At 40.8% G+C, this 15,282-nt stretch overlaps 1 protein-coding gene across 5 annotated transcripts in view; it reads right to left on the bottom strand.

Annotated features, from left to right (window-relative positions):
- Positions 1 to 14,421, bottom strand: part of vps4a (vacuolar protein sorting 4 homolog A) — a 62,033-nt gene extending 47,612 nt beyond the window's left edge. The window contains exons 1-5 of one of the 5 annotated variants that reach the window (XM_077711911.1): positions 14,151 to 14,416; positions 13,712 to 13,842; positions 13,477 to 13,621; positions 8,755 to 8,816; positions 1,430 to 1,549 (exon numbers count right to left, since the gene is read on the bottom strand). In XM_077711911.1, coding sequence (XP_077568037.1) covers positions 1,430 to 1,549; positions 8,755 to 8,816; positions 13,477 to 13,621; positions 13,712 to 13,842; positions 14,151 to 14,176 — 484 coding nt within the window. In that variant the 5' untranslated portion in view covers positions 14,177 to 14,416. Of the gene's footprint in view, positions 1 to 1,429; positions 1,550 to 8,754; positions 8,817 to 13,476; positions 13,622 to 13,711; positions 13,843 to 14,150 lie in introns of all 5 variants that reach the window. The other 4 variants (XM_077711914.1, XM_077711913.1, XM_077711915.1 and 1 more) reach the window with 4 other exon arrangements.
- Positions 14,422 to 15,282: the final 861 nt, after the last annotated feature.

The following is a 15,282-nucleotide window of genomic DNA, read 5'->3' as shown; positions in this document are numbered from 1 at the left end:
TGTTCTACTTACATTGGTCCCAGAACAAAAACTATAATGTTTGACGCACGTTGGTCCCGGACCACAAACTATAATGTTCTACGCATGTTGTTCCCAGACCAAAAACTATTATGTTCACCATAAGTGGGTCCCAGACCGCAAACTGTTAATAATACCGCAGTGATAATACAAATTATCACACTTCACGGAGACAGAAATCAAAGGGTGAACTCACAATCTTTCTCATTCCGAACCTGCCCTAGTTCGGAGACCCGTCACCAGATCACCGGAGCGGCGAGGGGACGTCCGCCGGTTTGATCCTTCCAATCGAGGATGCTTTCGTTGTGCTCCGTCGTCGCTCCGGCAATTGTTGGCTGTTGGTTCTCGGGTTTTCGGCACCAAAGTATGATAAATCTGCAAATACAACTTCAGGAGCAGGTTAGGAAGGAGTGAGATCAATTTAATAGGAAATAGGTTTATTACCGGACTGCAAGATGGTTGGAGTATGCTCAAACAGCTGTGAACCACTCAGTCTGTCGTCCTCTGAATAAACACTGGGTTAGTCTTTATATAGGAACACGGGGTAATATTTCTAAGACAGTAATGTAGGACGGAGTTTATGTAAACAAAACTTTGGGTGGTAAGATTAAGTTGTATGTAAACACGATATTTTTATTGCTCACACAAACTGCCATAGCCTATTTTATATTGCACGATCCGAACAAAGTGCCAAAGCGAGTTGGCCACATTCCACAATACAAGGAAACAATTGAAAACCCTGTTAGCCAAATGTTACATATCATCAGGCGAACAAACAATTGCCAGGCCAGCTAGTTAGCTATCTTACAATTTGTGGTGCGAACAAACAATTGTAAAACCAGTTTGGTCACATGGCTCGACATGAACAAACAATTATTAAGCCAGTTGGTAGGTCTATCCCACAGTGCAAACCACATCCTCCCTTTCGGAACACAAAGGCGGTGAGTTTTATAGGTGTGAAAATATGGTAAATATTAATATATTAGTCTTTTGATACGCTTAAAACTGTAGTATTTGATAAATACAGTACATGAAAATTTTGGTTGTGTACTACAAAAGAGAATAGCAGAAGATACCCAAATCTATGTGTGGAAAAATTCCATTGTGCTATCAAATGACTCAAGGCTGTATTTCAAAAGGCTGCTTTAACAAAATACTGAAGGTAGGCTGTAAATATAGTTGTGGCTATAACATGGTTCAGTGCTTAACTTTTAATGAGTGCAACAAAAAAAAATCAAACATTTCTGTCTTCATATTGTTAGGACCCGCTGAAAATCAGAGAACTTTTACAATATTGAGGCTGTTTAAAGTTATAAGGAAAATGTATTTGCTATCGTGTTTTAAAAGTGATGTCTACAAGAAAAACCTTTAATGAACCATAATGTATTTTTAATTCCTTCATTTCTGATACCTGTAAAAAGGTGTGGGAATTTGATTGGAAGAATGACAGCCTCTTTTAGAGCTTCCTTGGCTCCTTCTAGTCCAGCCACATCATTCCACCTTACATTGGGCTTTTCCATTACAATTGCACCTGGACAAAGACATTGGCATTTAGGACTTCTGGAGTGTGACATCTATTAGTTGTGACATGCTTGTGCCAGGCTAAGAGGACCAACTCAGTTACAGGGATAATGGTAGAAAAACTATATTTAAATATGAAGTATTTTCACCACGACAAAGAAAAACTCATGAGATCTACCCACCATGAATTTGGTTAATCTGATGAAGTTTATAACAATTGCTGATGGGGTAAGGCACCTAGCAAGTATTGGGATTAAACATATGGATTTTCAAGCATGTTTTTCTCTAAACGTATTTTCATGACTATAAAGGCACACAAAAAAGTCTCCAAATTAGACTGATCATGCAGGGCGCCTGATCATGCAGGGTGCCCTGTGTAAGCCCCGAGCTCCAAAGCCTGACTGAGCACTTCTTGCCGACACAGTTTTAATATAGAGAGAAGGTGGACGTGGGTGGGATCAGACGCTAAAGGAGGACGCTGCCGAAAGTAAAGTTTCCAGCCGGCGTCATTGTGAAGGCGAACCCAAAAGGCTGGATGGACGAGGAGATAATGAGAGAATGGCTACGTGAGGTGTATGTCAAGCGACCGGGTGGCTTTTTTCACAGCTCGCCGCATCTTTTGATTTGCGACTCTGTGCGTGCTCATCTCACATCAGCGGTGAAAAAACAAGTCACAAACATGAACTCAGAGCTTGCCGTCATTCGTGGAGGCTTGACTAAAGAACTCAAACCGCGGGACATCGGCATCAGACGGGCTTTCAAAGCAAAGTTGCGAGCGCCATGGGAACAGTGGATGGTAGCTGGCAAACACAGCTTTACGAAGGGTGGCAGGCAGCGGCGGGCTAGTTACGCTACGATTTGCGAATGGATTGTGGCCGCCTGGGCGAATGTGTCTGCTTGCACGGTTGTTCGATAGTTTTGCAAAAGCCGTGGAGCCACATGGCAATGACGGTGACTGAGAACGAAGAGAGGGGATCCGGCATTTTTGATGACTCATTTGGACAAATGTTCAATTCGGACACAGAAAATTAGGACTTTGATGGATTTGTGGATGATGATGACATTAATACATTGTAAAATGGCTAAATAAAGTACAACCAAACTCAATTTTGCTTCTGTTGCCTTTTTAAAAACGTGTTTTTAGCGTGTGTCCGTACGTTTAAGCTGGGTATCCGGGCGTTTTGTCGACGGACACTTTGTCGCAAAACAGTTTGCCTAACCTTAACCACTATTAAAGAAGACAAATGAAATTCACATATTCTTTGTTAAAGAAAATGAAACAGCAAAAACTCGCTCAACAGAATCAACGTGACATAATAACTCAGATTCGTTGATTCTTCATAACAAATAGGGAGACATCTTGCAAAAGGCGAGTTCTCGGGGGCACTGAGTTACTATTAACTGTTTGGTTTTTAATCACGAAATGATGTGGCTACGATTCTGACTGAAAGCTGATATTTGTTATAAAGTATGCCAAAAATACTGCATCTCTAACTTTGATATAGACACACCAGTTTGATTTTAAATCAGGCAATCTATTGTCCTTTCAAAGAACAAATTCTATTGACTCGATTAATAGGAGCGAATGGGCCTGTTCTTAAAATGGCCGACAAGCGACGACGTCTAGCTCCGTTGCCTCACAATGCGCATCAGAAATGTAGTCTGTATAATACACGATACCTATGGGAATACCAAGCACAAAAAAGAAGGAAGACGACGAAGAATTTCTTTCTTTTTAATGGAAATGTTTAATAAAATAATTGTATTTATTGCTTTTTATTTTAAAAACAATCGTTTGCGAGTCTGGCGACGAAATGTCCGGTCATTTTAAGCTGGTGGTGTATATTTTGCCATGCCCGGCTGCGTCTTTAAAAACGGTGCGTCCAATGTGTGTCAAATTCAGAAATAGCACTCGTTACTGACACTACGGCTTTAAATGCAATGCGCCATATAGTCGTGAAAATACGGTAGTTTTAATTGTTTAGATTTGTAAATTATCTCATAAACTGAAGTAAACTCAGAAATTTTTGTATTTCAAATGTTGATCATTGATGCAAAATGTCCTCCGATTCTGGAATCAGCTATGACCCTCAAACATTTCAATACTACTATGATAAATAATTTGTTTTCATATAATGCAAGCAAGAAAAATACAACATGCTTATTGGGATAGGTGTTGGGGAAATGCAGTCAGTTAAATAAGTATTTGAACACCCTGTTATACTGCTAGTTTTCCCGCTTACTAATCATTGGGGGGGGGGGGGGGGGGCTGAAATTTGCATCATATGTCCACTGTGAGCGAGATCATCTAAAAGGAAAGATCTAGAAATCCCATTATCAGTGTGATACATCTGAAAATAAACATTGGAACACATGTGACAACCAATGTTAATATTTGGCACAGTGGCCTGTCTTTGAAATTACTAAGGTCAAATATTTCCTGTAGTTTTTCACCAGGTTTGCACACACTACAGGAAGGATTTTGACCCACTTCTCCATCCACAGAGATCTTCTCTACATCTGTAGGGTTTGAGCTGTCGCTAAAAAACATGGACTCTGAACTCCATTCAAGAATTTTCTAATGAATTTAGGTCTACCTAATCCACACCTAAACCTTGGTTTTCCTGTGACCGGACGTTTGGTCGACCGGAATTTTGGTCGACCGGACGTTTGGTCGACCAGACGTTTGGTCGACCAGACGTTTGGTAGAACAGTTTCGCTCGCTGACAAGTTATGACTGAGTTTACTGTTGAAGACAGCTCTCAAATTTATAATAATGAGAAAGTGTAATATCTAAATATTTAATATCAAAATATCAATGAGAGCACTCATTTAACACCTCGGCTGCTTTCTATCAATGAGCACCTATTTAACATATCGGCTGCTGCCATTGATTGCCATTGATGGCGGTAGGCGTCCAACAAACCTTCATTTTCTCTGGGAGAACTTGCAATATAGCAAATCAAAAGCTCAAGGAACATACGATACTATATTTTCTAAAATTAAAGAGGGAGGTATTATGGAGCCTCGTTCAATAACTGTTGATTTTGAAAAGGCTGCAACAAGTAGTAGACAAGGAAACAGATGTCCTTGCAGAATTTCTCCTCTACTTTGAGACTACTTGGCTAAGTGCTGTTTTAAGGGGAAGGCGACACCATCCAGACTTGGCTATCCCCTTATGGAATGTTAGACAAAAGACCTTGCTGGGAATACCGCCCACAAATAATTAAGTTAAAGGTTGGCACCGCGCATTTCAACGTAGAATGTCAGTCGTCCATCCAAATTTATGTCGTCTTATGAACAAACTCAAATTAGAGCAAAATGACTGGGAAATAACAATACAACAGGCTTCATGCGGTATTATGCTCAAACAGCAAAAACACATACGCAGCTGTTAATGAGCGGTTGAAAAGTCCCTCGTAGGACTATGAAAACCCAGATCGATTTGCAAACAAAGTACAGTACCTACAAGCCATTGTGTATTATTTGTGAGTTTTACTGTTTTAATAAAAAACTTCCATCTGTGAATTCCCTTTTTACAGATTTTTAAAATAATTTTTGTACAGAATTTGTAAGTTTTACTGCTTTAATAAAAACACCATCTGTGAATTTGGCTTGTCTTCTTTTTCATAAAATATTTTACTTATTGCCTTTTATTTTAAGTTACGGGCTCAAAGTATACTAAGACTTTTATTTGTTTGATAAAAATGACCAGGCACACCATTCAGTGGTGAGAAATATGTGGAGGCCATTTTGAAGCTGCAGGAGGAATTTGATCACAGATTTGCAGACTTCAAGACATACAAAGCCACATTTCAAATGTTTGCGGACCCCTTCTCATTTGATATGCAAGATGCCCCTCCTGAGCTTCAAATGGAGCTTATTGACCTGCAGTGCAACTCTGCACTCAAAGCCAAGTTCAGGGAGGTGAGTGGAGAAGCAGACAAGCTTGGACATTTTTTGAGAGAGTTGACCCCCAGCTTCCCTGGGAGCACATACTTGTGTGAGAAACTCTTCTCCACCTTGAACTTCAATAAGTCCAAGTGTAGGTCCAGACTTACTGATGAGCATCTTCAAGCTCTATTGAGGGTCTCCACTGCTTCCTCCCTCAAGCCAAATGTGACTCAGCTATGTGAGAAGAAGCGCTGCCAGGTCTCTAGCAGCAAGAAGTAAAGTTCGGAAAGATAAAATTTAAAGAGCTGTTTATACAGACATTTGAAACAAAATAAAAATAATTAGTTTTCTCTACTTAGCCAGCCACTGTATATCTACTGTATTCTCATTATTATTATTTTTTTTATTACTAATTGATTTATTTTTTATTTATCTTTAAGTTAATTTATTTAATTCATTATTTTTTGTTAAAAACGTTGGAATGTTTTATCAGCGCTTTTCTTGTGGAAATCCTGATGCGGCCCAGCCTCACCCAGACTCTGCCTCTTGCGGCCCTCATGTAAATTGAGTTCGAGACCCCTGATCTAGAGTATTGCAACATTACATGTTCTCCCAGAGTGATTGAAGGTTCATTGGATGCCTATCGCCGTCAATGGCAGCAGCCGATGTGTTGAATGAGTGCTCTAATTGATAGGCAACAGCCGATGTGTTAAATGAGTACTCTTATTGCTAGGCAGCTGCGTCCGGTCGACCAAACGTCTTCCGACCAAACGTCCAAGTACCTGGTTTTCCTGGCTTTGTGCTTTGGGTAATGGTAATTGTCATGTTGGGAGACCCAACTAGGACCCGTCAATGCCCAGACTGAGGAAAGTAAATTGTTCCCAAAAATGTCACAATACATGGCCAGGTCATCCTCTCCTTCATACAGTGCATTTGCCCAGTCCCATAAGCAGAAAAACAATCCAATGCTTCACGGTAGAGATGGTGTTCTTGAGATGATCATTCTTTCCGCTCCAAACTTGGTTAGTGGAATTATGAAGAAAACGTTTCCTTAGGACTCCTCAGTATCATCCAAATGAACATTGGGAAACTTAAGATGTACCTTGACATGTGCTAGTTATAGCAGGGGAACCTTTCGTTCCATGCATGATTTCAAACCATGATGTCTTACTCTATGTACTCACTGACCTTTTCAAGTAGGATAACTTCCACAATTGGTGGTTGACTAAATACTTATTTGCCCCACTGTACTACCAAGAGTCACCTTGGAAACAGTGGTTCCAACCCTTTTCAAGTCATTGCCCAAGTCCTCTCGTGTAGTTCTGGGCTGATTCCTCACCTTTCTTAGGATCATTGAGACACCATGAGGTGATATCTTCTATGGCTCCACTCCAATTGAGATTGACCGTCATGTTTAGCTTCTTCCAATTTCTATTGATTGCTCCAAAAGTTAATCTTTTTTTTTTTTTTTTTACCAAGCAGCAGAGGTGTTGAAATACTGGTTTGGAGCTGTTGAACAATGAACATTTTAGACCCGTCCATGATTTCAGAGTGGGAAAACTATAAAGCGTGGTGATCAAATACAGTTCTAACTGAGTGTATATTATTCTAAAAATTGCTATCGCGATTGGCCTAATATTGAATCCATACAGTTGTGGTAAAAAGGTTTACATACAGTTGTGATAAAAAGGTTTACATACACTTGTGAAGAACATAATAAAATGGCTCTCTTGAGTTTCCAGTTATTTCTACAACTAAGATTTTTTTTTGGTGGAGTGATTGGAACAGATACTTTGTCACTAAAAACATTCATGAAGTTTGGTTCTTCTATGACTTTAATATGGGTCAACAGAAAAATTGATCAAATCTGCTGGGTCAAAAATATACATACAGAAACAAATTAGCAATTTTGTTGACTTGAAAGTTGTCGGTAAAATGAGCTTCACCGCATGGCGTCTTAACTTCTAGTGAGTCATTATGAGTGACTACAGCTGGTGACTTCTCTGAGGCCATTTGAATAGGGGTTGTTGGATGCAAACATCCACAAACGCTACAATGGGAAAGTCAAAGGTGATCAGCATGAATCTGAAAAAGCGAATCCTTGACTTGAACAAGTCAGGAAAGTCACTTGGAGCCATTTCAAAGCAGGTGCAGGTCCCAAGAGCATCAGTGCAAACAACTGTTTGTAAGTATAAAGTGCATGGCACTGTTTTGTCACTGTCACGATCAGGAAGAAAACGCAAGCTATCACCTGCTGCTGAGGATGACCTTCACATTCTTCAAGATAATCTAAAGTCATCCGCCCGAAGATTAGGTCTTGGCCGCAGTTGGGTGTTCAACAGGACAATGACCCCAAACACATTAAAAAAAATGGTAATGGTTTGGCTAAATGAATGGATGGATGGATAACTTTATTCGTCTCGTATTCCGGAAATTTCATTGTGGCAGTAGCAAGAGGGTGATTAGACAGAACAGCAAAGCAACAGCACAAAGTACAAAGCAAAATAAAGTAAATGGAATCATCAAACCATTAAGACATGAAAGCAGCAAAAACACAAAACGAGCAAGTGTGTAGTCCCATGTGTGACAGTGTAGGCATGGCTGAATGGTTCCAAAAAAATAAGTAGCAGAAAGAAGCCAGGCTAACAGAACAAATAAAGTTTTAAAAACATGAATGTAAAAAGTATAAAGTACAAAGTAAAGTAAAAAAGAGTGTATCAAAAAATATTAAAATGTATTTTTTTTAAAAAAGGTAGATGGACTGCAAAACACCAATAAAAATACAGGTGGACAGAGCTACTCCCCTAACTTAAACCCCATTGAGAACTTGTGGACAATGCTGAAGAAACAAGTCCATGTCAGAAAGCCATCAAATTTAACTCAACTGCACCAATTCTGTCAAGAGATTCTGGTCAAAGATTCTACCAGAAGCTTGCCAGAAGCTTAAGGATGGCTACCAAAAGTGCCCAATTGAAGTGAAAATGCCCAAGGGAGATGTTACCAAATATTAGCGCTGCTGTATGTATATTTTTGACCTAGCGGATTTGGTCACTTTTTTCTGTTCACCCATAATAAAGAACCTAACTTCATGAATGTTTTTTTGTGACAAAGAAGTATCTGTTCCTATCACTCCATCCGAGAAAAATTAGAGTTGTAGTAATAACTGGAAACTCAAGAAAGCCATGACATTATGATCTTCACAAGTGTATGTAAACTTTTGACCACAACTGTAGGCGTATATTATCTATGAAACTTGTATTCTGATAATAAGATGTCCAGCCATTACTGCAGCATGTAACTTTTTCCTTTTTGTTCACTCACCCACTAGTTGTTCCTGAAGTTTCTTCTTCTCTGGGTTTTCCCCTTCACTGTCACTGTCGCTTCTGCACATAACACACAAATCTCAACTTTAGAGTTTGAGTCTAACAACACTTGGTATCGATACATATTACTATTTCTGTGCGCACGTGTGTGTATGCCTGTTAGTGAGGTCGGAGTGAAATGGAGACAAGACCGAGAGTCCGATTTGAATGCGGTTTTCACAAATAGTTGGCAAATATACACCTCTAGGGAACTACTTTGGCTGTTTTTCGCATTTGGACTCCAGTTTTATAGAAAATCCATATTTGACAAGGGTATCACATTTTTGAGGTTGAAAAAGTACAACTTTCGGCCATTTTTTTCGGTACTTGCGAAACTTTCAGATCAAAACCAATCCGTTGTGTAAAAGCACCATGACAAGGACAACATTGCACGTGCAAAATTTTCCAGGTCACTCGTGACATCTTGCTAAAAATCGATAAAAAGCCTCGATTTTGGACACTTCCAAAAACAGCCATTTCATACGGACTGTACACCATTTCCACATTTTAGGTCCGATTTTAATGCAGGTTTCAACTATGGTTAGCTTCAATAGTGAAATGTGTCATATCAGGGCCCAATTTTTGAATTTCGCCTTTGGTTCTTCAAAATATCAATTGAAATCGACCTCGAGGTTGCAATTTGACCTTTGACCCAGTTTTTAACACATGCAAAACTTTCAAACCACAGACCATTACAGTTTTTGCGGAACTACGCAGGCACACATGCAGCATTTATCTGCTTTATAAAGTGGCTTCTACTGTCAAGCTACAAAACGACAAAAACCCTTGATTTTCGACACCCTTAAAACCTGCTTCATGTTTTCTTTCACTTGTCAGGGTCCGTCCCCATGAAAGAGAATTTCATTTTGACATCTCATCTCATTTTCTGAACTGCTTTATCCTCATTCGGGTCGTTGGGTTTACTCGAGCATATCCTAGCTGACTCCGGGCCAAAGGCGGAGGACACCCTGAATCGGTGGCCAGCTGATTGGGTCAAAGGTCAAAACTCAAGGTACCAAGGCAAGGCATCCGGAGAAACCCACACAAGCCAGGGGAGAACATCCAAACTCCACATAGGTGGTTAGGACTTGGATCCGAACTCAGGACCCGAGAGCTGTGAGGCTGACGCACTACTTACTCGCTCCACCGGGCCACCCTCTATTTCCAATTATTCCTTAAAATTAGAGGTCCTCAAGATCTACTTTTAAAAGGAACCAACTTTACGCGATCTACCCTATTTTTCCGGGCCAATGACAAAGCTCAAAGTTACTATGTCTGCTGATGCCAGTAAAAACCCTAAGTAGTGTAGGCAGGTAGTAATCCTGCTTGGGCACGCGATGTCACTGTTTTTCAGCTCAAGTCCCATATCAAATTTGATTTATTTTGACGCTTTGGCTTAATTGAATTGAACTGCTGAATTTCTTTTCATATCATATCTGTACATTTTGCTTGATTGATTTGAGGTGCTGAACTTGTATCATACATGTACATAATTGTATAGACATTTGCTGTGTTATGCGTGTAACTGAAATGTTCCTTTTTCATCTAACCCATTTTTGAAAAGATATCTTTTATAGCACGACAACTGTCTTTTGGTTCTAAACAAGCAGGTGGGACAGGTGAAGCTGGGCCCCCCTGCTTGAAAATAGATATAAAAAAATGGGACAATTAGAATTCCTGATATCACGAGGAAGGGCTGGCAGTGGGTGTACTTTTTTTGCAACAGTATCGCCAGCTGATTGGCATTACGTATTACCGTGTGACCCGGATGTTGATGGTTTAAAAGCCTGTCTGTGAGTATCAATAAACTAGCCTTAGCCTCTGGCATGCATGCAAGTTGGCTCTGTCGTCCATACCGTAAAGTTACACTACTCCCTTGACAGAGCTCTTTGCAGTTCGATGCAGGCCCTTCTATCTACCTAGGGAGCTAACGATAGTCATTGTAATGGATGCTAATATTTGCACGGCATTTAGCCTCCTACTAGCGTCTGTAAACAAACAGCAGCTTGACCACCCCGAGGGAGTCCTTATTGTCGCCAGGGATTTCAACAAAGCATGTTTAAAGACTGTTCTCTCTCTAAGTTTATGCAAAACGTGAAGTGTCACACCAGAGGAGACAAAACTCTAGAACATGTTTATTCTAATATCAAACATGCTGATAAAGCCAATTCCCTCCATCACCTGGCTGGATCAGATCATCTCTGCCTGTCCTTCACCTCCGCATACACTCCACTCCGGAGGCTAACAGAGCCACAAATAAAGATAATAAAAACTTGGCCTGAAGACACCCTTTCTCAGCTGCTGGACTGTTTTTCCCGCACCAACTGGGAACTTTTCGAACACGACAACCTCCAGGACTACACGAACACTGTTTTTTCCCACATCAAAAACTTCACGAACGTCACTGATAATAAACAGCCACAGATTTTCCTAACCAAAAACCCTGGATGAACGAGGAGACACAGGGACTCATCAAATGCTGTATCAGCCCCTTCAGGTCAGGGGACAAGGTACAATACAGTGCTGCCAGCAGAGAGCTGGAGGCATCAAACAGGGCGAGGCAGCATATACAAAGAAAATTGAGGAAAACTTCACAGGAAATAACCCAAAGAAGATGTGGCAGGGAATACAACATATTACCAATTACAATGACGATAATTTGTCTGTTAACGAAGATGCCTTACTAGCAGAGGAACTGAACCGTTTCTTTGCCCGCTTTGAGACTGACAATTCGGATTCAGACTCAACACATCCACCACCACCCTGCAACAGTACAATGAAGTTTCAGGAACATGAAGTGAGACTGGTAATGCAGTCTGTGAACACCAGAAAGGCTGCTGGCCCTGATGGAGGACCTGGGAAGGTGCTCAAAGCCTCTGCTGACCAGCTGGCTGGTGTTTTCACAAAAAAATTCAATTGTTCCCTGCAACAATCCATCATTCCATCCCTCCTGGAATCTGTCTCCATTATCCCGGTCCCTAAAATGCCAACCATTGACAGCCTGAATGATTACAGGCATGTTGCACTTACGCCTGTGATCATGAAGTGCTTTGAAAAGTTGATCGTCTACCACAGTGGTTTTCAAAGTGGGCGGTACCGCCCCTCGGGGGGTGGTGTGAACTTTCAGGGGGGCGCTGACGAATAAACAGGCGAATGGGGGGCGTTGAAATAGTGATGGGGGCGATGGAGCAATTACAGTAAAATGTGACGTTGGTGTTTGTAGAAAGACCGGAAAAATTGATTGTCTGTAATAAAAAGTCGACAAAAAACAAGCTTTATTGAAACAAGAAACGTTGTCTGCTCGAGCGCTCACGAGCAGCGCGCATATACCGTATATCACTAATTGTCGCGAGTTTATCGTCGATGCAGGCGACTGGGGAAACCACCACCATCCAGTCAGCCGCAGAGGAGCACACAATAGCGCGCCATCAAGTTGTTTTTCATTGCTTTTCCGACTTCCTACCTGGTTGAAAGGGGGTTCAGCGCTGTGACAAGGCTCCTCACCAAACAAAGAAACAAACTTAACATCACAGAGCGCGGTGATCTGAGACTGCTCCTGACAAACCTTCATCCTGATGTTGACAGTCTGATTGCAATGCACCAAGCCCACCCATTTCATTAGGCAGGACAGTTGTTAATGGTTACTCGTTCAGTTTTACAATTTATTTCAAGTTCAGTTCAAGGTGTTGTAATTGAAGAATAAATGATAACCATTTTTGTTTATTAAAATTGTTTTTTTTAGTCTTCAAACTGTTTGTGATTGAAGAATCAACCAATTCTTGTGACATTTAGCAATATAGTCGTTCTAGCGTTCGTTGGAAAGGGGTAAAGAGGGGGGCGTTGGCATTTTGGCCCGGCGGTGAAGGGGGCGGTGGCCAAAAAAGTTTGAAAATCACTGGTCTACCACATCAGGGATATAATCTCTCCCTTAGTTGACCCTCACCAGTTTGCTTATAGAACAAACAGGTCCACTGAGGACGACATCCCCGCGGCTCTACACACAGCACTGAGCCACCTGGAGCACCATGGGAACTATGCCAGGATGCTTGTCATTGACTATAGCTCAGCCTTCAACACTATAATTTAACACTACTACCCCTCCTACTACCCCTCCTCTTTAATCTTTAATCTTTATAAAACGTGATTTATGGGTGTGAGAGCGTGTATGTATGTATGTATGTTGATTATTTCGCTGTTTGTCCAAACCGTGCAACGTATAGAGTTGATTTTTTTTATGATGGCCAGAAACGGCTGTCAGATCCTAATAGACAAGTGATAGAATTCTTTCACCTTCTCTAAGTGTGTAAACTCAATCTTTTATTTGTTAAAGAATCATTTTAAAGTGCAACAATTGTCTTTTGCTTCTAAAGAAGCTGTTTGTAATTTAAAAAAGACTGATTGTATTGGGATGCATGTGATATCGGTGTTGGATTGGATACCTTTATTCATCCCGTATTTGGGAAATTATATTGTGGCAGTAGCAAGAGGGCGATTAGACAGAACTGCAAAGCAAAAGCACAAAGTACAAAGCAAATCAAAGTAAATGGAATCATCAAATCATTAAAATATAAAAGCAGCAAAACACAAATCGAACAAGAGTGGACAGAGCTACCGTGGCCGCCGCTTAAACAGCGCCATTGTTGTATGTCCCTTTAAATACATCGGATAAAAGACCACTTACTTGTCATTGTTCTGTGACTCCTTCACAGGCTTCTTGCTCTGTTTCTCTTTATTCTTCAAGTAATCCTTGAGTTTCTCTGCTCTGTCCAAATATTGCATACATTTTGCTCGAATGCTTTCCTTCGCCTTGTCACTGTGAACCTCATCTGTGTGTGTAAAAAAATTATAACACTGAAAACCAATGCCTGCTAACTCCATCGTAATGAACATGTGCTGAGCCCACTACTACTGCTCACATTTAATGGCATGAAGGAAATACTCCACAGCATGTTGGTAAAGACGCAATGCCTCCTCATAATTCTTTGACTTGTCTTCTTCGGTGGCTTTGGTCACCAGATCAATAGCTTTCTGACAATGACGCAGGGACATATCATAAAGAAATAATAATGCACATGAATCGAGGTTGGTATCTTGTTTCCATAACCCCAAAAATAAATAGCAAATTGACCATTAACATTCAGTACTACATGCCCATGAATATATTGCAGACCAATCCGTAAATAATGTAACATGCGAGCACGTACCACCGAAAAGCGGATGGTTCTGCAGCGCGCTCAACAACTTCTAGCATAACATTGTCAACTATAATAGGCAGTTTTGTAATACTATGGTTTAAAAAAAATCTAACGGCATTTTCTTATTAACAACGATATACTTGCATGAAAAGCAGTCTACCTGCAACGTTGACGTTGACATTTCATCACACACTTTTGCTCTCCAAGCGGATGTATTTCATCAATTACCGAACGTTTGTCAGAACACAGTCTGAGATTAACTGTGCGGGGATTTTAACAGATACATTGAAACTATATGACAAGACACACTAATTCCAGTGCAGTTGGTTAGCAACAAAGACAGCTCCGCCCTGAAGTTAAAGGAAACATTCAACAACATCCGGTTTGCACCCTCAAAGCTCTTTGATTTGTTTGTGGCAAATTTATTTCAAAATGAAATTAGAATGACGTCATAGCGTGTGTTCGGCTAATACATTTAGGCCAGTGCTTCTCAAATAGTGGGGCGCGCCCCCCTGGGGGGGGGGGGGTACCTGGGGGGGGGGGGTCGTGTAACCCTGGGGAACAGGATTTTATCCGGCCGTACTAGTATAAAGTGTAATTGCGCATCCACAACAGTAGCTGGCAGTGGCGCTCTCATTGTTACTTCTGTCATGTTTGTGAGAGTGCAACATTTCACATGTTGTACCTATAACACTTTTATAAAATGATTTTATTTATAGTCACGGTGGGAAGTGGGGGGGGGGGGGGGGGCGTGAATAGTTTTCTTCTTGCTAGGGGGGGCCTAACAGAAAATAATTGAGAAGCACTGATTTAGGCATACATATAATCAACTGTCTGAATCAATCCAACCCTCAAACACTTTGTTATGACTATAAAACCTCTACTGCAGCCACAGGAGCGACACACAAAAAGCATCAATAATAACTTCATACAATTTATTATTTAGGAATATAGTCACCAGTTGTACTGTATTGAAGAAAAGAGCCAGGACAGTCATCAATTTAAGTCTTTTACTTAGAACTAACAATGCAACAACAGACACCCAAGTATGAATGAGCGTAATAGGTTGGAATACATCACAATAGCCATATTTTACTCACCATTGTCCAGTTGGAACACCTAACTGCGTCCAAGACCCAAACTTCAGGCTGATGACTTTAGGGTACCTTGAAGAATTTGAAGGTAATCTTCCTTCTTCATTATCCCATTTACTCTCTGTAAAGAACCAGTTCCATTAGCAGCAAACAGCCCCAAAGCGTAATACTACCACCACCGTGCTTGCCGGTAGGCAT

This window comes from Stigmatopora nigra, unplaced genomic scaffold, assembly GCF_051989575.1.
Source record: "Stigmatopora nigra isolate UIUO_SnigA unplaced genomic scaffold, RoL_Snig_1.1 HiC_scaffold_61, whole genome shotgun sequence".
Taxonomy (NCBI): domain Eukaryota; kingdom Metazoa; phylum Chordata; class Actinopteri; order Syngnathiformes; family Syngnathidae; genus Stigmatopora; species Stigmatopora nigra.
This window is presented reverse-complemented; position numbering and strand designations above follow the sequence as displayed.